We start from the raw sequence: 24,249 nt of genomic DNA, 5'->3' as shown, positions 1-24,249 counted from the left end.
CGAGATCGCGGAGACACCTGCGCGCGAGCACCTGCCGCCTCTGATTCGCCAAAACGAACAGTCGGATGCATCACCTGCCGTAACGATACTCGTGTTCGAATATTTACTTATTTAACAATCAAATCTTACCACCTAAATTACCCTGATTGTGACCTTCGAACAGAGCTTTACAGTAAGCCGAATATGAACATAAGCTTTTCTCTTATACTAAATTCCTACAATTCATTCGTCTGTAAAATATTATCTTTTTCATACATTGAGTTTTTTCACATCAGACCTTGAAATAGTCTTATTAGCGTACTGATTGCGTATTGATTTCTATTTTCAATTGAATAGGTAATCAACTGTCTGCTTCTAGTATAATGTATAAAGCAATTGCTGTCTCCAACGGGATTTGAACTAGAGATGCCACGAATTTTCGGCAGCTATTCGGTATTCGGCCTATTCGGTCACTTTTAAGCTGTTCGGTATTATCTATTCGAATAATACGTATTATTCGGCCGAATACCGAATAGCAAATCAATGAAAAAAAGACACATCATATTACTCAAAATTATCTATTTATTTCCAAATTACAACTCTTTAGTAATTAAAATTGATCTGTGGTAAGTTGTGATGGATAAATACAAGCTTCAGCATTTATTGGTAGCAAACGACTACGTTTTTCATCGTAAATGATACCAGCCTCAGAAAATAACCTCTCACTATACACGCTACTTCCAGGAGAAGAAAGATACACTTAAGCAAATTTCGAAAGGTTTGGGTATTGTTTTTCGTTTGCTAACCACCACTTGTAAGGATCGGCCTTCCTATCTAGGCGACTATCCTTGACGTGATTTACTTGCAATTGAATTGAAACAAATAGCCATCGATCTCCTGCCGCGCCAACGCAACGAGGAAAAACGGTTTTTACTTGTCTTATTCCAGCGAACGCGCCCCCGACAAGCATGTATTTCGTGCCGAATATTCGGTGGCCAAATATTCGGCGCTTCAGCCGACAGCGTTGCCGAATATTCGGTATTCGGACAATCAACTAGCTATTCGTGGCATCTCTAATTTAAACCCACGCATGGAAGTTGATGGAACGCACGGAATAATTGCATACGTCATAACACTCACATTGGCGATTAAATTTATATTCGGTAAATTTTAATTAGATATCATCGAGTTAGCGAATGGAAGAAATGAAAATACACTTCCAACGCTGTTACTAAGTAACTTAACTAGGATAATTACTTTCTTTATCAAAAACTTTTTCTTGAAATAAAAACAAAAAATTTCAACAATTGCTCGTTGTGAAGCCTTACTAAAAGGCCGGGCCACCAAGTATTTTATGAGATTGCGCAGAACATTCTTAAAATTCCTCATTTTCTCACGCTGCGATCACACAGCATCTCATATTCGCATCGCTAGTGATCGAGTATTGATTACGTTTAATATATTATAAACACTATAAGTAAATAGTAGGTCATGCCTAATAAAAGTAAGTAGTTCTTCTTTTTATAATTACTAAAATATACCGAATTCATTGATAGTAGCAACACAAACAGAAAACTATATGTGTTCAATATTTTGTCCCATACAGCAGCATGGATGACTAATTGGGAAAAATGCTAAAAAATCTAAAAGTACTTCACAGAAATGCAGGTGAAGGTTTATCAGAAAGTAATTAACACCCATTTGTCGCCCGGCAAAATGACAGACATATCTAGGGCATACAGCTTTGAGAATTTAAATTTGTTTAGTTAATAAAGTTTGTTGGATAATCCTAAATGTATTTTCCATAGTGATTATATCGCTTAGTCAGCTTATTTTTTTACAAATGATCACGACAAAGGTGCTAATGAAATTGATCTTACATTTATACCTAAATATGTCGCAATAAAACTATGCGAATGCCCGCCCCATGCGTGACTTCTAATGTGAAAAAAAAAATTTCAGAAGAGCACCTTTAAATATACATAAATATTTCTAAATTTATATTTGTAATGTTTTCACACGCAACTACTGGATCTACTTCAATAATTATTTAATCATAAGATAGCTGCAGTATTCCTAAGTGGCATAGGCTATATATTCTATTCTATTTCTACCTGGGGCTCATCCGGGCGGAGGCGAGACGAGCGGCTAGTATTTATATATTGGATAAGTCTTGCTTTCTATTTTCTAATCCAATTCCTATTCCTATTCCTTTGTGAGAGGAAATTAAAGTTTCAGGTGCATAGTGAAAGTTCGTATGTACAAACATAGCTAGAATGTAAGTATATTCAAAATAAAACCTCCTTGGATTCTGCGACCTGAATTCAATTGATAACGATCGAAATCCAAATCCTACCGCCAAATATATTATTTCAATTCTCTTGAATCGAATCACAAACAACAACAACTACCCTTTATGTCAAACAGATAAAATACCTGGAATCTCTTAGGAATGTAATATATTAATACGGTATTATTATTTATTTCCTTAGGATCTATTACTCGAACCCTTGACTATTGAGCTTACGAGCAACTAATGATTGTCAACCCTAGTCACAGTACGAACCTACAGCGCGCTCATTATCGGGGATCATCAAAGCATGCAAAAATTACGGAGGAGCTTGAATATTACTTAATTAGCTATTTAAATCTAGACAGGTGTAAAAGAATGTCTTTAAATAAAGCTACAATGTTATGCTGTATATTTATTTCGATGGGACGGTTATTCATATCACATATTATTACATACATTCAAATATACACATAAGAATACTTAATAAGAAATAACTAAATAAAACAAGATAAACATTTTTTGGAGATAATTTTTATAATTAACAGTTTGAAGAAGGCAGAATAGTTACATTTCTCTATATAAAACTGACTGTTTTAAATACATTTAAGGCACATTTTATAAAAGTTATCCATACAATTAGCATAATGAAATAGCATTTTATCATTTACTTGAACAAAGAGAAAATCCTATTTTCTTTAAATCTATATTTGCAAGTATTTTAGTCGCATTGATTTAACCAACTAGAGCAGACCAAGATTTTAAAATGCAACCCATTTGTGTCTTTTTTATTTTTACAAAACAATGAATATATGACTTATTCATAATGTGCTGCGGTTTTTATAGCTTTTTGCGACTTTCCGTGGTTTTATACACTGGTCAATACCGATTACTTAAAAATAAAATAGAAGTGTAATAAGACTATAAGAATAAACATGTAACAATGCATCGAATAAAAGCGCTTGTGAAACCATAGTACCTATTCGTTAAGTAAATATTTTTTACCAACATCAAACATTCACAAAACCAATACGTTGTTTACTGAATATCAAATAACGTTTTCAAAGGAAATCGTGTAAACAAGCTAAGCCTTTATTTAAAATATATTTTACAGCGCGTACATTTTATCGAGAAAAATATTTGCAACGTTATATAAATACGGACATCATTGGGAACGAAACAAAATTTATGGTTACACTAGCTGCGCCCCGCGGTTTCACCCGCGTGAGTCCGTATCCCGAAGAAATATCGGGATAAAAAGTTGCCTATATGTTATTCCAGTTGTCCAGCTGTCTACGTTCCAAATTTCATTGCAATCGGTTCAGTAGTTTTTGCGTGAAAGAGCAACAAACACACACACATCCTTACAAACTTTCGCATTTATCATATTAGTAGGATAGGATAGTTGATTCGGATGATGAAACAATAAAAATATCTGTACCTAACTGGCTCTAAGTTCGATTCTCGCTGGATATTAAAGCAATTTTAGATCAAAATTGATATTTAAAAAAAAAAAAACGGTTTAAACATTTAAATGGTTTAAATACATTCATTGTTGGTGCGAGTTTAAAAATATTGGGGCAAAAATGCATTGAGAAACAAAAGACTAATCTTTTGTACTTAATTACTTCTAACAATACCTAATAAAATACGGGTGTATCTATAAATTGACAACATTACTGGCGAATATGACAAAACACACATTCATTATAATACTGTACAATAAAATATGGCTTACTTTATGTTCAACAAAACATTATTCGTGCAAATCTTTTTACAAATTACTTTCAATGCTATACTCATTCTTTCGTAGAAAAAGTACATTTACCGGGAGATAGGAAATAAAAATAGGTACAACAAATGATTGGAGAATCCAATACACAATATGTCAGTTCAACTATCGCCACGGCATGTTATGTCCATTGCTGGGGCTGTTAGGAGTGGATTCGTTAGAGTCATTGTTAGACGAGTCATGTATAGAGCTCTCTCGAGATTTATCCTCTTCAATGGAATACCTACAGAAGCCGCAGTGTCCCTTTGTCACTAGTTGTATTTCGTAGTCCTCCATGTAGAATAACTGAATTAAAAATAACACTATATTTAATATGTTTAATATATATGAATAACCTGTTTAAACATGCGTTGTTACAAGAACTTAATAAAGTAGTCTAATTTACTCGTTCATAGTTGGTCCGGCTGTTCCTATATTATCCGAAACAAAGAAACAGACAAACAGAAAAAAAAGACATGTTTATAGAAAAAAAGTATCTTCAAAAAGGAAAAAGTATTTGTTTTTATTATATTGTTTAAGGACAACCAAGGGTAGGGTTGCACAATTAAGTCATACACAGATTGTTGTAACATAAAGAGAATCTCTCAAGAAACTATCTACAAACACGTTATTTCAAACTTCTTTTTTCATAATCTTTTTCACGTGTACATTGTTTCATTGCTCAAATTCTATTCTATTGCAATCGTGTTTGCATTCGAACTGTAATTATTTAAATTTGATAGCGAAAAACGAATATTGCAACGGGGTCCCCTAACAGAGCAACATTGGGGTGAACAATTTTAACACATGTCACAACCCATCGGAAACTATCAAACAATTTTTTTAAGCCGGAATACTTTTAATAAGTCGGTACAACAAATGCAACATTCAACCTACGGTGTAATTTGGTGTTAGAGCTGAATGCATTGTGCTACTCGAGCCAAGCAATACGGACTGTGATTATATTAATATTATATAATTTCTTGAAAATAAAATGATATACTATTGCAAGAAAATTTTCTATATAGTTCATAAAAAGCTGTGCAAATTAGTTTGTTCTAGAAAAATGGCCTTTGAGACAGTTAAGCCCTGTTTAGCTGCAATTTGTTTCCGAGATAATTTCGTATTTTATATTGTCCGTCAAACAACAATTCGGTTTCGAGTCAACTTTGTTACTTCCGTATCTGTAGATACAGTAGGTGCTTGTATCCGAAATTATAATTATTTATGATTTACGCATGGCAAATAATTGAATAGCATATGAATGTTTTACGTGAATAATTAGATAATATGTGTTCGAATACTGTAATATTCTATTGTGAAATATCTATAGTCCCGTATTAAAATATAGTAAAGAATAAAAACTTTAATTTTTTTACTATGATTTGCGGTGCGGTGAATCAATATGAGTGCGGTTTTTTATCAAATTTCTGGTCGCTCGAGGTTTTGAGCCGTGCAACAGCCACTATTATATTAGACTATAATTTTTCTGTATAAACTTAATTAACTATAGAATTATTTAGAAATATTTTACGATATTGCATAAAGAATTCAATACTGTTAAAATGGGTAAGAATTTGACAAATACACAAATATCCTGTTGAACGAGGAATGCAATATGACATGAACTCACATTATTACAGCTGTCACAAGTAGTGACGGGTAATTCGGGCAACATGTTTCTATAGAAAAGCGGTGCGAGCGGCCGCTTGTCCACAACCAGCACGGCGGCCGGGCTCAGCTGCAACAACGCCTGCCTGCTGCATACTACAACACCGCTCTCGTCATCCTGTACGATGAAAAAACAATCAAATCTAATAGAATAACCTTTATTTATAAATTCGTTACGTACAATATATTAATTATGACGGAGATGGTCGTAAGTACCTACGGAAGTTAAATGAAATACAGCACGAGTTCTGTGAGATGACAACACCACCCAACTCTCAGGTGCTGAATTGGAACGGAGTTTTATCCAATATGCAATAATAATTATATATCTTATACACATCCATCTAATGAAAACGCAATACGCATTTCCATTAGTCAATAAATACTGGAATATGACGGTATGATATTAGACCTGCAGAATTGTTGGATGCTGTGCACTGCATAAGACTGAGCCTCAGTGTCAGTGCGTGCATGCGTACGTATATGTTTATAATATGGAGTAAAAATGAAAAAAAAGTTTGCGTTTGAACAATTCTATAAAATATTAACGCCTTAACTAGGAACAAACAACAAATTTTATAACGTCTCCCAATTGCAATCTAGTCTGGTTTCACATTACGTGAGAAAATAGAGGGAATGTGACTATCTTATACGAGTCCTCCTGACCGAATTCCGGTCACGGCGTCAAATTTAGACCGAGTCTTGAGACTAGCCAACTACACAGCAAATATAATATAGTTCAGACATATAAAACCGAATGCATTTCATATTATATACCTAGTTCTACATTTAAAACAATTTTTATAATCGATTCTGTTGTGTTGTTGGAGTTCTTTTCAAATACAATCAAGACAATGCCTTTATAAACTTATCTCAGATTAAAAGGTTCGTTTTATAAAAGGAAAAATCGTTAAAAAATATGTTTTTCTCTTGCTCGTATAGAGGTTGTGTGCAAGTATTTGCTCTCAAACTAAACAAAGCTCGTACTATGGACAATGGACGAACCGTTCTGGCAGAGTTCCCTCACTTTGCTACCACGAGATTGACAAACTAGAACTGAAATCGTAACTATCGTATTTGTAATATTTTAAAAGTCGTTAAATCTGAAACTACACACATTTTTTTTATTCAAATGATAAATCAAACCACTAGTAAGTTCGATATTCTTCACTCGTTGGGTTTCAATTAAAATTGAATAAAGCGAGGCAGATGCATTTTACACCTGGGTCGTATATTTTAAGGGAAAGTTATTTAATCTGTTACTGACCGAAAAACTTAGAATTTAAACGGAAATCGTAACCACGACATCTCCATACGCCTTAGGGAACGAAATCGGTACATATATTTTACGCCTCTTGCAAGAGTTATTTATAAAGAAGGATATAGTGCATAATATAACATAAATATTATACAGTATTCCTACAAACCGATACAGCATATTATTGATATATTATCAATTACAGGAATTCATATGTTATGAATACGATACGATTTATTAATTTTATCGCTTTAATTTACGTTCCCTGAATATATGGCGAGAATTTCAGAAATCTATGCAATATTATACTCGACGTAAAGAATTTTGAACCTCAATTCAGTAAATTGAAGGTATGGGGCAGATAAATTCTTTATCTATTTCACTGATCACAGTTTCAAGCGTTTGTGGTCTATATGACCTTATCTAATACAAACATTGCAGCGGTTTCTCAATTTGCTCAGTACTGAAGCGTTTGCATTGTCACTAAATTTTAACAAAAACTGCTAAACTGATTTAGATGTATACAAATAATTTATTAACGGGATTTGAACATTGCATCGATAAATGGCTATTCATTATTGCATTGATATGTTTATATTTAAATATGAATATCTTACCTCGTCAATTTTATCCAAGAAAGGATCGGCTGTATCAATGTCGTGATTGATTGTTAATATTTCGGAATGTTCTTCGGATTTTTCTTCCAGCGGCATTCTTTCGATCAGTCGTAACGCTTCTTCGTACGATATACCCTCGGCTGGCACGAATTGCACCAATGGTAGAACTTCTGCTTTGTGAAATATGAAATAACAGTTGCTACATAAATATTTATGTTAATTCCATTGAGAAATATTATGAAAATTCTCATAACGTTTAATGCCATTCGAATGAAATTTCGAAACAATTTCATTTATATTCGACAATATTATTTCGCAAATAAATTGGTAATTGAAAATTTTTACACATATACTGTGTATCGTATAACAAAGACGTTCTCGATGCGGGTACAGGAAATCGATATCCGGGGTTTATTATTCATAGATTTGTTTTCTTCTCTTTTTGCTATAAGTAATTAACAAAGAAAATATAGGAAAATTTTTAAATGATATGGGGACTGAACTTTGTTCAATTATAAAACGAACATATAGTGTCACTTCTTGTGTTTATTAAAAATCATTATAGGAATTTATAGACAGTAAATTAATAATGAAGAAGTTATCAATTTATAATGTAAGACAATCCGTTTATGCCTTTTGTTTTCATGCGATTGTAGTCTTAATTGTATCAATCATTAGGTGTAGTCTTTATTAAACAAAGCATTACAATATTTATAAATTGTCTTTTATTTTATACACTGTGTGTTTTTTGCTTTGTTTACAAATATAATTAAAAAAAATTGTAGACATTCCTATTAGACAATGTTTCATTAATGCCGCATAATCCCATAATAATGAGCAAGTTTCTAATAACAAGGATAAGTTTCAATTCAAATTATAAAACATTATCAAAAGTAAACGTACTTAGTAAAATAACTTTTATGCAAATCTGTGTTTTTTTAGAGACATGAAAGAAAATTGTGATCATTTTTTCATATGCACGCATAGATAGAGCTGTGGCGTAGTGCTTTCGTTGCTATATTAAATTCGTATATATTAAAAATAATGAAATAATAAACATCTCGCACGAAGCCAATTGCAAGTAGTAGACATAATATTTATAAAATGTCAATAACAACAAACGGGACCGCTCAACACGTCCGTCCGCATCAACAGCCAAAATATTATGTATGATAACCACGTGTTTAAGGATCGAACTGCAAATTGCATGTGTATAAAATCAATGGAGTTTGTCACCACAGGAGCACTCCTTCACAAATATATTTGACCAACATGGACATTAATAGACCAGGGTTGTGGGCCCCTTTTTACACATGATTACTATCAAGCTGTATCTGCCTCAATATCTTCGTTTGGTTGTAACGCCCGACAATTTCCTAATTACCATCAAATCAACATTTTATTTTGACCTTGCTAGTTCAGTTATCCACCAAAACGTCTCTCTCTCTCTCTCTCTCTCGTCTCATGAAAGTCAAGCTACTCACAAAAAATATAATATAAATACAATAATATTAGTATTATAAGCAGTGGTGGCTCAGTGGTGAGGACCTCGGACTTAAAATCTGTAAGTCGAGGTTTCGAGACCAAGAGAGCGTGCAGCAAATAAATTTATTTTTCAATTGATCTGCACATCTGGATAGCATCACCACTGCTCGAAACTGTGACGGAAAACATCGTGAGGAAACCGGCATGTCAGAAAATTAAAAGTTCGACGACATATGATGTGACATTTGTGAATCCGCACTTGGCCAGCGTGGTAGATTATAGTAGATTATAGTCATAGGAGGCCTGTGTCTCTGCAGTGGGAACATATATGTGCTGATGATGGTAAAAAATTAGTATTAGTATAACTATTAATCAAGTGCAAAATAGACTCCGGAGCGTGGATAACAGAATCTGATGTTAACGTATGCACAGACCGTGCGTGGCCAGCGAGTGCACGAGCGCGTGTCCGCAGCGCGGGCAGCGCGCGGCGAGCGGCGGCGCGTGCCGGCGGCAGCGCCAGCACAGCGGCGACACCTCCTCCTCGCTGTCGCCGCCGCTGCTGCCGCCGCTTTTGAGCATCAACAGTTCCACGCTCTCCTGACAAGGTATTATTTACATGGAAATCTGTGCTTGATACTCACTATTTTATGAGGAAAGAATGCTAGGATATACTCTGCAAATCTATAGCTGAAGCTGTAATGTCTGTCGACCTTACGCCTCTCCAAATGTTTATGGGAGGTGGTGGCGCTTACCATCAGGCGACCCAACAACTCCAGTGCCGACGGTGACATAAAAAGAAATACCCACAGGCAAAGGGGAAAAGACGTGCGCTTCTCCCAATGAAAAAGGTTGGCAGTTACTGAATAGCAATTACGTCTTAGGGACTGTATAGGTTTCTATCGCATCCCTATAAACAATAAGATATTTGCCTAGTAGCCAGCATTAACTAAATTCCTAAACGTAGTCATGCTTTAACTCAAAGCCACCAAGACAATAACTAAATATTATAACACTAGCTGCACGCCCCGGCTCCGCCCGGGTTGTCATTTATCGTAATTAAAATTATTTAAACTATCCTATCTCTCAAGTTGGATCGAACTGCACATGGTGTGCGAATTTTATTATAATCGGTTAAGTGGTTTAGGAGTCCATTGAGGACAAACATTGTGACACGAGATTTATATATATTAGATTATACATATACATGTGTCTATTTATGATGCAAAAACAAGCAATTGTCCTTTCTCAAGAACATGACCCTAAACTAAATGTAATACTTCTATCTTGACTTTAAGATGGAATGGTTTTTTTTTGTATTAATGCTCTCTAATCTGTTTAAACATAACAAAACATTGAGCAAATAATTAAAGATGAGTCAGTTGCTTTGTAGAGCGATCAATAGCGCGTGCTATTGAATATTTTCAAAAGTAGTATTAATAAGAAGACTGTAGATTAATTGTAATATTTTTTGATATTCAAAGAAATTAAATATATAAACCTTAATACACATAAATTACGTTTCGCATTGTTTGTCCGCGATGGCCTCCTAAACTACTCAAACGATTTTAATAAAATTTGCACACCATGTCCAGTTTGATCCAACTTAAAAGATAGGACAGTTTATATTATTTCAATTACGATAAATGACTATCCGGGCGGAAGCATGGCGTGCAGCTACTACATATATATATATAGAAAATAAACATACCTGAAACTTCTGTGGAATTTGTAGAGCCAAAATTTTATCCAGCATTTTACGGGCCAAAAAATTCGCGTTCAATATCTTTGCTTGTTTTGCCATACACAGATACAGGCAGCTGTGGTCCAATTAAGGTCAAATTTTTAAAATTTATGTTTATTAAATTGATTGCATATGCGTTGCATATTACAGATAATAAGCAACAGAAAACAAACCTTTAAAAAGGTGCAAAGATAATGTCATCAAGGTCGATAGTCTGTTGACTTTTAAACAAAATTTTAATTGTATTTTTGCCCATATGGTATTTTTATGACCATTAAACAAAGCATTACATTTGATGTTTCACTAGACGTAAAAGAAAGAAAAATAAAGACAGTTTCGCATTCATAATATTATTGAGTGTTCCAGTATATTATTTTCTTTTTTTTTATCATGGTACAATATAATATTCACCCTAACAATACAAATGGGAAAGTCACGTCCGTGTGACAGTGTGTGAGTCAGCTTTCACTACAAAACCATAGCAACGATTTGCACGAAAGTTAGATTAAAATTAGTCAAAACCCAGATTCGAACAAGATGTGTCTATGTGCCTAGTGATTCTTTTTACAAAAATTGTAGCGGTGGTTGCCATTAACTAACCATTTTTCGTGAAATATATTTCGAAATATATAGTACGTATGAATGCACCAATACACACATTTGTACATTTATACGTGAGGGGTTTTATAAGTTTGTTAAGCTGATAGACTATACTAATATTATTCCTCTATTGATTCAAGACATATGATCCAGATTTTAAATATCAATCGATTATCCCAAAATATGACGTAATTAATTATATAATAGAATTTATAAAACTAGGTCACATCCGCGTAAGCAGTCAATATGAGACTAGACGAGTATAGATTACATTTTATTGCCTGTCAAAACGCACCTGCCCTTACCAGCCGAGTAACATATGAATAAAATTAACATCAAATTATAAAGTTTAATTAATGAGGAACGAGAAACTTGTTCAAAACATTTTTAATTGGGTTACGCTGATGATATGCATCGAATTAACAACATCTAAATGTATATTATTTTGCCCAATTTCACTACCAAAACTGATGATGTTTTCTAATTTGTATAAGGAAAAAAGCCAGCTTAGTATGCGATTGTTTGTATTGTTTCATTGTGTAAAACAAACGTCTAACATCTTTAGTAACTGAAAATGAAGTTACAATAGATTGAATTTATTTACTTATCCATATTATTTTATTTACTTTTTCCTCTCTTAATCTTAAATCTTTTAATATTATAACTCTTTAACTTCGGCTCCAGCTTTCCGATTTCCAGACTGTTGACTTTACCATAAATGTGCTAAAAATTTGATACGTTTTCCCTTTTTATAAATACATTTAACTTGCTGTGTGGTACAGTTAAATTTATCCATGTGGTTTATGTTTTAGCCACCTAAAATTGTGTCGTTTACGATATTACGATGGCAAGATAAACATAGATGTGTGCACAGGAGTACAATAAGAAACTGAAATCTGTCCACACACGTGTTTGTTAAATTCTGGTTGAAAGATTGAAACAAAACAAAACAAACGTTAAAGTAAATCAAACTTGTTAGCATTATTTTAAAACTAGCTGCGTCCCGCGGTTTCACCCGCGTAAGTCCGTATCCCATAGGAATATCGGGATAAAAAGTTGCCTATATGTTATTCCAGTTGTCCAGCTATCTACGTACCAAATTTCATTGCAATGAAAGGTTTAGTAGTTTTTGCGTGAAATAGCAACAAACACACACACATCTTTACAAACTTTCGCATTTATAATATTAGTAGGATATATCCAAAAAACGTCCTATACTCAAAAAAAACAACGGTCAAAGCTAGCTAGTCCATATACATCAAATAAGTGCATCGTTATTTGAACGAATTATTTGTGTATTTACAAAACTCCTTTATGGTGACGAAATTTTGTCGCTAATAATACTATTACGTCTAGGAAATCGATAACGATATGAATACGAATATAAACACGAAATTCGCTGACAATATTCAAATTTTCAAAACTACAGATCGCTGGGTCTATATTTTGAACATACAATAAGACTATAAATATGGTCTGGAATATAAGCAATGCTATGCAATAGAACCCGTGGTCTAAAGCTGGATTACGGTTGACTAACAATACGCCTCATAAATGGATGAATAATGGAGCGACATAATTGACTTGATTCGCTTGTGTCTTGTAAGAAACCAGACCGAAAACGCTCATTCATACTTTCAAAGAGAACAAACAGTCTGATTTCGCTTGTGTCTTGTAAGATACCAGACCGAAAACGCTCATTCATACTTTCAAAGAGAACAAACAGTCTGATTTCGCTTGTGTCTTGTAAGATACCAGACCGAAAACGCTCATTCATACTTTCAAAGAGAACAAACAGTCTGATTTCGCTTGTGTCTTGTAAGATACCAGACCGAAAACGCTCATTCATACTTTCAAAGAGAACAAACAGTCTGAATTAGCTTGTGTTTTGTAAGAAACCAGACCGAAAACGCTCATTCATACTTTCAAAGAGAACCAACAGTCTTATTTCGCTTGTGTCTTGTAAGAAACCAGACCGTAAACGCTCATTCATACTTTCCAAGAGTTCTCTTTTATTTTATTTCTATTTAAATATCAATCAATACCTATATTGCAAATGGGTTGCCCAATTTCAATCCATGTGTTGTGAGACTGTTCCATACTGAAATTTGGCAGTATTTAGTAGTCCCTCAGCGCATTATTGGCCATGTGTCTGAATGATAAAACTTTTTAACTTAACATTTAGAGTAATAGCAAAAAAATGGATAACAATTCTTGTAATAATAGACACAAGGTCTATTTTCACACAAATATCACTATTTTAGTGTAGGTCTATTTTATACAAACTCCTACCTACATGAAGCAGTTCAAAAAGGATACAACATGGACACACCGGGCGGCGGCTCCCCTTCGAGCGCGGCAAGCACGTACCGCGCCGCGTTCAGCAGCGCGTCCGGCTGACTCAGCGCGAACGGCTCGTGCACGCAGCGGTGTACTGCGTCGTACGCGTGGTAGACCCGCGCCAGCCGGTCGTTGTGCGCGTACCGATGCAGCGATGTAGCGCGCTCACTGCGATGCACACGTTCGGTTATGGATTTGTTTGATTCGTGGTTCGTTATTAGTGTGCCGGTGCACGATATACAGCGTGGCCACACCACTGATGCAGTCATACTAAGTTTAAGAAGTCACGTTTACTGAAGCGTTGATTATATTTGTAGCATACTATGTTTATGCACGCGGATATCGTTCCTATGCAATGTACAAAATTTATATTTTCCCTTAGGCGTTATATTTATTGAATTATACATATAAATTATAAACATTCCTCTTGAATCACTAATTATTAAAAAAACTGTTGTGTAGTTTTAAAGATCCAAAACATACATACATACAGACGCGGGAATCGACTTTGCTTTATACTATCTAGTGAAGTGATATCTCGTAATAATACCTTTGATTATCAGCGGCTGTTTCCAAACACTGTGCGGCTAGTAAATGATGCAAGTACCCTGAGTCGCTAAACCGCTCCTCGCTAATTGCGTTCTTCACTAACACACTTAGCACGCGCTCTGCTGTTGCTGTCTCACCCGCCATGTAGTATGCTAGATAAATATAGCTTTATTAATTGATATGTTCGAATAAATCTTGTGTGGTTTCGAATTCAACATTGCTTATGAGCATTCATTATTCAACATTATTGTGACATGAGCCGATTTTGAAAAAAAAACTTGTAGGCAAGAAGAAATTATATCTTATTATAAAGACAACCTACACATAATCGATCAATCAATGGAATGTAATATAACTCGTATATCTTTTAGAGAATATACCAAAATGTCTGAAATGTATACAGAAACAGTTTCATAACAGTTTGTAACCATACAAACCCTTTTGAGCCTCAACGAATTTATTTTCCTGCGCCATTCGATGCGCGTACGGCAAGTAGACATCATGTTTGCACTCTGGGTGTTCCCGGGCCAGGGCAAACGCCCGCGACCATTCGCCCGAGCTCACCGCCAATTGGGCTACTTTCCTGAGAAAAACATTACTTTATTATATTCATATACAGTGGGTCGTGGTCGTGGCCTGGTATGACAAGTTAATGATCCATTTTATATAACAAACATTCATTATTATTCAACTTCAATTGCGTGGGATATTATTTACAAAGTCTTACTAATATTTATAACATGAATTAATTGGGTGATGATATAGGACCTTTTTAGTGACTTGATAAATATAAATTGTACCTATAATCTCCAAGTCTCGCATACACGTCTCCAGCAGTGGGATACTCGCCAGCGGTCACGAGCGCGTCCGCCAAGTGCCGGAGGGATTCACTCGAACCCTTATCCATTTTGCGCGCTAGTTCTATCAGCCTAGAAAGACAATAAATTGTTGAAATTATTAAGAATTTACACTTCACAATTACTGTCATACAGATGGAAATTTTTGCAATTATTTATTGCACAATTAAAAGATTAGAACCAACATTGTTTATTGAGAAACTCCAACGAAATTCCACTACTTTTATTACGATTTTAGTTTAGATAATTATATTTACTCGTTTTCGTTAACTATTTTACGCGAGTATTATACATTTAGAAATAAAAGACTTTTAAAGGGATTTTAAACGTCGGTATAATGAATAACTCGCGTTTAAAATCCTTTAAAAAATCTTTAATTTCTATAGTGTTATGTTGTGTCACACACATGTCCCGTTTGCCGCTCTCGGCCAGTATGGTGGCCGCTCTCTTCACGTCTCCAGCGGCTAGGTACATCTCGGCTGCGGCTCTCGGCTCGTTCACTCGGCGCGCCCACTCCGCTTTCCTGCGTGTTAGCGCTGTCAGACTCTCGCCTTCACCGACAAATTCCTGTACAATATAATTTTAATTATTATTATTCCTAGCTTCATCATCATCATCATCATCATCATCATCATCATCATCCCAGCTAGTGAAACATATATGGGCTACATATTCCCATAGCTGGGACACAGGCTTCTTATGAGGGTTCAGGCCACAATCTACTATCCTGGCCAAAAGCGGGTGGGCAGATGTCACATGTCGAACTTTTGATTCTTGGACATGATGGTTTCCCCATGACGTTTTCTTTCACTTTTTTGAGCAGTGGTGTTATAATCCACATGATATTGATTTTATGTCCGAGGTCTTTTTGCTAGCTTACCGAAACCGAAACATAATTTCACAAAAAGGATTAAATTATCGACAAATTTATAGAATCAACTCACTTGAGCCTTCCCGAACATTCTCAGGTCCACATACATATCTAACGCTTTGTCGTCTCTTACAATACTCTGGTAGGATCTTGCTGCATCTGCATATCGTCCTCGATAAGCGAGCACATCACCAATTATCACTGCTCTCCGTTCGCCAGCGTCTAATCGCTCCTATATACAATTTATTTGTTATATATAACAACGATAAACATTAACAATAAATTTTCCTATATGAAGATAGTAAAAGTCTGTTTAAAAATTATTGACATTTTGTAGATTATAGAGATATTGAGATAAAGAACATAACACGACATTCGTATGTATTATACATAAGTTCATTAGAATTGCGGCGATTTTTATCTTTTACAATGCAAGTGCGATTCAATAAGCCTTATTTGATTTTCTTATATTATTTTAGACAATATACCTGCAAATGATCTATAAGAGTAAGAAACATGATATTCTCGCTTCTCTGGAAAGCTTTTTTAGCCACTTCAAATGACAATTCCTCTAACGCAGCAGTACCAAGACGTTCCCAATCTAATGCAGTCACCCCTAAACAGGCTACTGCATACGCTTCACTGAAACAACGATGTAAAAAAAAAATTAAAAGTATCATTTCTTTTGCCTTATTTTATATTTCAAATGAAATAAGAGCAGGTTCACATAGGTACCACATTTCAATGTGAATAAAAAAGTGAACTATGTACAATTGACAAAAATGATGTAGTTAATATTAGTGATTAGGTTATTTAATTTATAAAGGACCTGGAATAAATTAAAAATACAAATAAAAATTGCTTACTTGAACATCTTTTGTTGAACATACTGATGAACTGCATGCGATAATGGTACATTTATAGATTGCATGGAGTTGGACTGCAAGCAGAATACGCGACCACCCTGCAATTGTGTACATATTTTTTAGAAAATCATATCAATAAAGTCATTTAAATTTGTTATAAATTAAATAACATAGAATTTACTTATTTTGTTAATATATTTAATAATGCATATGTTTCAGGTACACAAATGAAGCAAAATTAACCAGATCCTGTCATTGCGTTCCTTTTCCACACAAAACTACACTGCTGCAATGATCTGAATGGAGTTGAGAGTTGAGGAATCTAATTGAGTTATATTTATTTGTCCCCTTACTACCACCACTGCTTAAAACGGTGAAGGAAAACATCGTGAGGAAACCGGCATCAAAAAAGTTCGACGACATGCGACATCTGCCAACCCGCACTTGGCCAGCGTGGTGGATTATGGCCTAAACCCTCATAGGAGGCCTGTGTCCCAGCAGTGGGAACATATATGGGCTGATCATAATGATGAATTATTTTACTTCATAATTCTAACAAAAGCCATCGAAACATATTTTTTTTTATACAAAGAATTTACAATTAATCACTTACATTATAAGTAGATGAATAAAATACCTGAAAACCAACGACTGATCCATTGAGCGGTTGCGTAGCGGCGGGGAAGTTACTGGCCTTTATCGACAGTAAGTCTCCCCCAGACAGACAGAGCAGATCATCGAACCAGAGGTTATATGATACAGATGAAATATTTTCCTCCTGAAATTTTATTAGAATATTGAATTATTGTTATATTACAAATAAAAAAGAACCAGCTTTATGACACAAATGCAAAGTTTCTGCTTAACTGAGTATCTGAGTTTAATTGACAACATGAAAGTTTGTGCAAATTTCTGAATGGCTGTGTATCACAATTTCAAGCAAAAACGACCAAATGATTATTTGATAGATATAAAAAAGAAACAGTCGTTTTAAGTAGTTTTTATTAAATTTGGTACTTGGTTTGGTTGGTTAGATATACTATATATAGAATTATCATTAGAATATTAAAACACGACATAAGTGCATAGCATGGACCAGGGAAGTTAGTTAATATCCTGCATCTTTTTTGCATTAGTAATTCTTGCTTAACCATCTATAATCAATAGCTTCACAGGATAATTAGTATCACTATATCTCTGCAATACTGCTACATAATTTGTGCAAAATTCGTATATTACTATGCCTAATTTCAACTTCATGCATTTGTATAGCAATTCTTGCAAAACCTATGATCAATAGCTTCAAAGGAAAATCAGTATCACTATATCTAATGCTATACTGTTACACTATATGTTGTACTAATATGCCTTATTTCAAAACTTTGTACACTAATTCTAGCTAAGAATTCAATCGTACAATTGGAACTAATAATACAATTCCATAACAAATCTCACAGTGAACAACAGCTCAGCGGTGGGCAACGCGTACACGCGGCACGCGGACGTCTCGTCGACGACGGCGAGCCGCGTGCGAGACGCGTTCACGTCCAGACAACGCACGCTAGAGGGCGTCTGCAGGAGCACTTTTGAATTGCCGGTGTCTACTTCCACTTGGTGTATCTGTCGTGTAGAACAATAACACATATACATAATCTCTAAACATATAAAATTATCGTGTCACAATGTTAGTTACCATACTCCTCCGAAACAGCTGGACATATTCTCAAGAAATTTTGTGTGCATGTCGGGTAGTTGTGAGAATCGGCCAGCATGTATTTTTCATACCCGAAATAATAAGAGTAAGGCAAACCAGCATGTCGCGTGTCAGCCATTAATCTATATTAATATAATAAAGCTGAAGAGTTTATTTGTTATTTGATTGGTTGAACGCGCTAATCTCAGGAACTACTGGTCTGATTAGGAAAATTCTTTCAGTTTTAGATAGCCCATTTATTTAAGAAACTTTAGGCTATATAACATCAGGTACTACGTGGGTAAAACCACAGAGCACAGCTAGTACAGATTATCCATATTAATGGTAGATATCCACCAGCGAATGCGCATGGTCATAAAAAATTCATTTCCATGGGCAAGACATATTTCAATGCAGTGAAGTGTTCTGTACCACTAGCATAACCTCCTATTACTATCTCCAGTTAACACAAAAATCAGACCACAAAAACGCTTTTAATTTGATTCCATTGTGAATGCACAATTTCAGTGATGTGATTTTTTATCTCAAAGTAATATACTCGTCCACATAGCATACCATTTACCAAATATTTAATGAAACCTTGTACGCACTTGTCCATTTAACAATCCCAGAAGTAGAACCTCTTGAAAATATAAAGTTGTCACTTTAACATAACGTATAGGTGCAGGCATTTCCCATGACTTTGGTACATGAGCTCCTAATAAAACTAATTTCGTATCCTGAAATATTTTTACAAGATAATATATTACATAAATATTTAGAATAAGGCAGTTAATCATTCATAAGTAACTGAGAAAGACGCCAAGAACACAAAGGATTATTTAACAGTTATACTAAATGTTATAATTAATAATTCATTGGTTAAGACCCTTATTACTTTTTCGCCATGGCCAACATGATGTAATACATATTGAAAAAAGTATATATTTATAATATTATTTAACTTTATATAGTATATTGTTAATAATAAAGAAAAACACCACAAAATACAATTTTCAATTCATTAATTATCTTCAGTTGCAAGAATTATTTTATACTTTACATTAAAAAAAAACAATTCGCTTACATAATTCATTCTGTTATACATTATTAACATATAAAGCAATAAAGTAGAATATTCGCTTTGCCAGTGTCACATATTTATTCGCAATAAATAGTTTCACTTTATCAACTTATTAGCAAATGATGATGTTATTAATAAATAAAAATTATACTTATAATAATATATATCCAATGACCATAAATAAAGTAGATGTTATTACCTGACATAATAGCAGTGTCTGACTGGTGGCAACGAGTAGAGAGCATTCTGCCTTTTGAACTAGTTTATCCCTCACTCTATACATCAAACCATCATTATCAGTTTGTTCATATATCAATACTCTTTCTGGTAATTGCACCTAAAGGAAACGACAAAAGTTCAAACAATATATTACTAGAAAATATTGGTATAGAACACTTTCTGTGATGCCAATATTTCAAACAAGTCATCCCTCTAAATTGATATTAATGTAACATGCCTGCCTATCTCATAACAAAGATATCTAACTGAAATTTGTAAAACAAACATATGATAATAATTTGTCAACTCACTGCTAATTTTTGTTTGTATATTGCAATCTTCTGAACTTTATCATGGCATTTTATTCGAACTTTATTTCCTGAAGAGAGATGCTGTATAATAACATCAGTCATGTTTTCTCTGTATGCATACTTGTCTCTGTACAAACCATGTACTGTGTTGAAAACCACCTGATAACACCACAAACTGCCATCTTGACATGCAACAGCCTATAATTATTAAAAATTAAATAAGAAATAAGAACATTAACATTTCATAAACATCTCTTACAGAACATACTGTACTTATTTAATTTTTAGTTTTAATTGAAATGCTTTTATAAATGAGAATTTTTTTTCAAGCATTTCAATACTATAAAACTAAAAATTAAATTTAACAAAGGCCGCTTTCCATCGATACAATATTGTAATCATTGAAATAATGTTTCGTATTGGTTGTGATGGTTCTTAATCATCTCAATAGATGGCGTGGGGTGCCCCTTAGGCACATGAAACCGAAAGAGTAGAAGAAATTCGATTACTGTGGCGGGATCACCGGTGGCCGAGAGGCCAGGCGTTGCTACGGTTAGGCAAGAAACGCGGGTTCGAATCCCGCCCCGTGATCGAATTTATTCTATTCTTTCAAAAAATTTCTCATACTGTACTTAATTTTATAGGTATGTACTACCTTGGATCCATATGAATTAACAATGAAAAAAAGCCCTTTTTTCGAACATACAACTTTTTCAAAAACGAAGTAATGTGGGGCACAGCTTCAGCTGTAAATAAAATAACTTTTTATGTATAAAAAGTTATATTATTTACACCACTTGTAATTTAAGAACGCCTGAACGGATTTAAATTATTTTTTTGTTTGTTAGAATTGTCTCCACTTGTGGAAGGCAAATAAAGCAAATTTAATTAATTTGTAAAAAAATTGATAACCTAAATACCTTAATACTATAACACTTAAAATATTAATAATATTATAAACTTATAACACTTAAACTTACCAAGCTATTAAATGTTGGTGATGGGGCTATAGACCAGACCCATTCCAATTCCGTATTAACAATTAAAGTCCCCTCAGATGTAAGTACTGACCAACCTCCTATTCCACCCACTAACAATAGAGCTCCTACAACTGATATGGATAAAGCTGCCAATCCTGAAATATATTTATTATATGTACCTAAATTTCAATAATCAAATGATTTGCAAAATTTAGAATCTGTTATTTCAAAATCAACCAGTACCAAGGATTATATCATACAGAGGGTAAATATTGTATGTTTTTATTGTGTCACAAGTCGAAAAGTAATCCTACTAATATTATAAATGTGAAAGTTTGTGAGGATGTATGTATGATTGTTACTCTTTCACGCAAAAACTATTGAACCGATTGCAATGAAATTTAGTACATAGATAGCTGGACAAGTGGAGTGTGAATAACACATAGGCAACTTTTATCCCAATATTCCTATGGGATACAGACTTACGCGGGTGAAACCGCAGGGCGCAGCTAGTTGTAACATACACAAAAGTTACAACGAGATCAATTTTTAAATACTGTGCTAAGCATTATAGTTATAATGTTGCATACATATTCTTATTTTCATTACCAATATTCTTATCCTTGCCAACTTGCTGTCCGAGTATATCATAAAATGAAAGGGTTTCATTCCAATCGGTGACCAATAGAGTGCTTTTTGAAAAAGCAACTGCCCACACTGCTGCGTCTCTTTCTATCTTCTGTAGTTCTTCACCTACCTGGAAAGTAAACACACAACACTAAACTATAAATATAATTATAGTTGCTAAATTAACAAATACAGATATAAACAAATATAATTCAAACAAAAGAATCAAAATCAAAAGTCTCTTTTAGGTTAATAAAATAATAGGGCAAATCATACAAGATGTTATCAATATTAAAAAAATTGAGTTATTTAAATAATAAAGAATGGCAAAGAAAAACAAGAAACTTACTTTATCCCTCAATGAAACTACACCACTTGCTAGACCTATTGCCAAATATTGTCCATTCCAAGACCAAGCACAGCTGGTTATCCGTCCAGATAATTTAAACTTTTGCACAGCCTTTACGTCTGCAGACCAAAATGCAAAATCTGACAATGCACATGACGCCAAGTGATAAGTTACTGGATTATAAGCAAGGCATTGTATAGCTTCGCTGTGGCTGCAATATGTTTAGAATTTTTGAGTAACTACCCGACAAATATTTATTTGAATGGAGGATATTTAAAAAATTAATAATAATAATAATATAATTTTTATTCAGTTCTCGCAGCATTGGTAGGTTTAACTAAAACTTAAAAATGCAAATAATAGAGATATTCAGACAGAGGTTTAAACGGTAGATGTTAGTGATGGTAGATGATAGTTCATGTTTAAACAGTTATTATTTAAGTGAGAATAAAGTTTTGTAACATTTCATTATTTATATTTAGCATTACAATACATTGCAAATTCAACATTGTAATCACTATTAATTATATAAATACATAAAAAGTCAAATAGTACCATGTATGCAAAGTTACACATTGTTCTAGTAAAAAAACCATGTATAAGCAATGTTTTATATTTAAAAGCAAGTTGAAATGAAATCAACAATATAATTGCACAATGCCTTGAATTTAAAGTACTCACGAATATTTTAGTATGCCTTCCATTTTAGAATTCCAAATTATAACATTTTTATCAGCACTACCGCTGGCAAATTTCTTGCCATCTTTGCAATAGTCTACAGCATGAACTGGGCCTTTATGTGCCTGTAGAAGCTGGACTAAAGCACCTTCTTTGGGATCATAAATCATTATTTTCTCCCCAGCTCCTACAATTAGCTGAGTTCCATCTGGACTAAAGCATATTGTTTGTACACTAAAATGAAAATAACAACAGATATAAAAGTAAAATCATACACTAAACCATTTAATTTCATACTGGATTTAAATTCATTGCACTTAGGGTAAGGTAATTTTCATAAATTCACAATAATATAAGTTAAGATTAATACATACCTAGAGCACTCTATTTTATCAGCTTCATGTATTTTATTAACCCATTTTGGTACAGTTCTCATCTTGACAAGAAAAAAAAATATTTTTATTGAATAAGGAAATATTAATACAGCTTTACTTTTAAGAATGCCTTATCTCTTGTAATCAATTGATTTACGACACTTTAATATTTATTGCGCCGTAAATGGATTATTTTGGTTGCCAACGACCTCAACAAAACTGTAAACAAACGATTGTTTGAAACTTTTGACATAAGCTTTCATATTTTAAACTTTTATTGAAGTCGTCTAATTTATTTTCCATCCATTTAAAAAATTAAATACTATAGAGCTCTTTATTTTACTTCACATAATAGTCGTCCAAAAATTTGACTATTAGTATAATTGCTATTTCTTGCCGCAAAATGTAAAAACCACGAAAACTGGCAAAATGCGAAACTGAGAACTCAACGCTCAACATTGTCAACTCTCATTTATGAACGGTAAACACTAAACTGCAAAGTTTATTTTGTAATTGTTTTTAATTGTTCGAGATACTTACACTTTTAGTTGATTGAATAATATTTTTTTAGCTTTATTTTAATTTTACACATAACGAATAAAAACAACTTACACAATTCTGCCATCTAGAGTATGGTTGACACAATCTAAGCTGCAAACGAGATAAAAGCACTGATGAGCTACACATAAAACATGCATTATTAATTAGCAGGGACTAATTTCTACAATCATATTTTGTAGTATTTCATGTGGTCTAGATGTGGCTTTTGCCAAACATTTATAAACTTCGAAATTTAATGGATTTTATATTAATTACATACTTACACACGTAACTTAGACTTATGACTAGATGGCGTTAATGGAAATGACCTGGTATCCTTATTATTTACTAGGTGTCGCTTGCCTTTTTAAGTACGAAAAAGACATACATAATATTAAGTATTATTTAATTTACATTAAAAATAAATAAGTCTATTTTCGAGTACCTTACCTACCTCCCTACAAACATAAGAGTCTAAAAAATCACTAATATTTATGTG

The 24,249-nt window shown here is 33.7% G+C and overlaps 1 protein-coding gene across 1 annotated transcript; it reads right to left on the bottom strand.

Moving 5' to 3' along the window:
- Positions 1 to 3,606: 3,606 nt before the first annotated feature.
- On the bottom strand, positions 3,607 to 23,635 carry LOC119835732 (intraflagellar transport protein 122 homolog). The gene is made up of 23 exons (XM_038360712.1): positions 23,211 to 23,635; positions 22,840 to 23,070; positions 22,159 to 22,369; positions 21,792 to 21,939; positions 21,183 to 21,337; positions 20,203 to 20,400; positions 19,872 to 20,009; positions 19,200 to 19,328; positions 18,351 to 18,515; positions 17,533 to 17,673; positions 16,896 to 16,993; positions 16,518 to 16,671; positions 16,103 to 16,261; positions 15,565 to 15,725; positions 15,102 to 15,230; positions 14,739 to 14,884; positions 14,303 to 14,453; positions 13,732 to 13,920; positions 10,780 to 10,888; positions 9,506 to 9,668; positions 7,587 to 7,756; positions 5,674 to 5,829; positions 3,607 to 4,346 (listed from the first exon to the last, which is right to left on the bottom strand). Exons 1-23 carry the CDS (start codon positions 23,270 to 23,272, stop codon positions 4,167 to 4,169), a joined length of 3,543 nt encoding a protein of 1,180 aa, XP_038216640.1. The 5' UTR covers positions 23,273 to 23,635; the 3' UTR covers positions 3,607 to 4,166.
- Positions 23,636 to 24,249: the final 614 nt, after the last annotated feature.

Source organism: Zerene cesonia, chromosome Z (assembly GCF_012273895.1).
Source record: "Zerene cesonia ecotype Mississippi chromosome Z, Zerene_cesonia_1.1, whole genome shotgun sequence".
Taxonomy (NCBI): domain Eukaryota; kingdom Metazoa; phylum Arthropoda; class Insecta; order Lepidoptera; family Pieridae; genus Zerene; species Zerene cesonia.
This window is presented reverse-complemented; position numbering and strand designations above follow the sequence as displayed.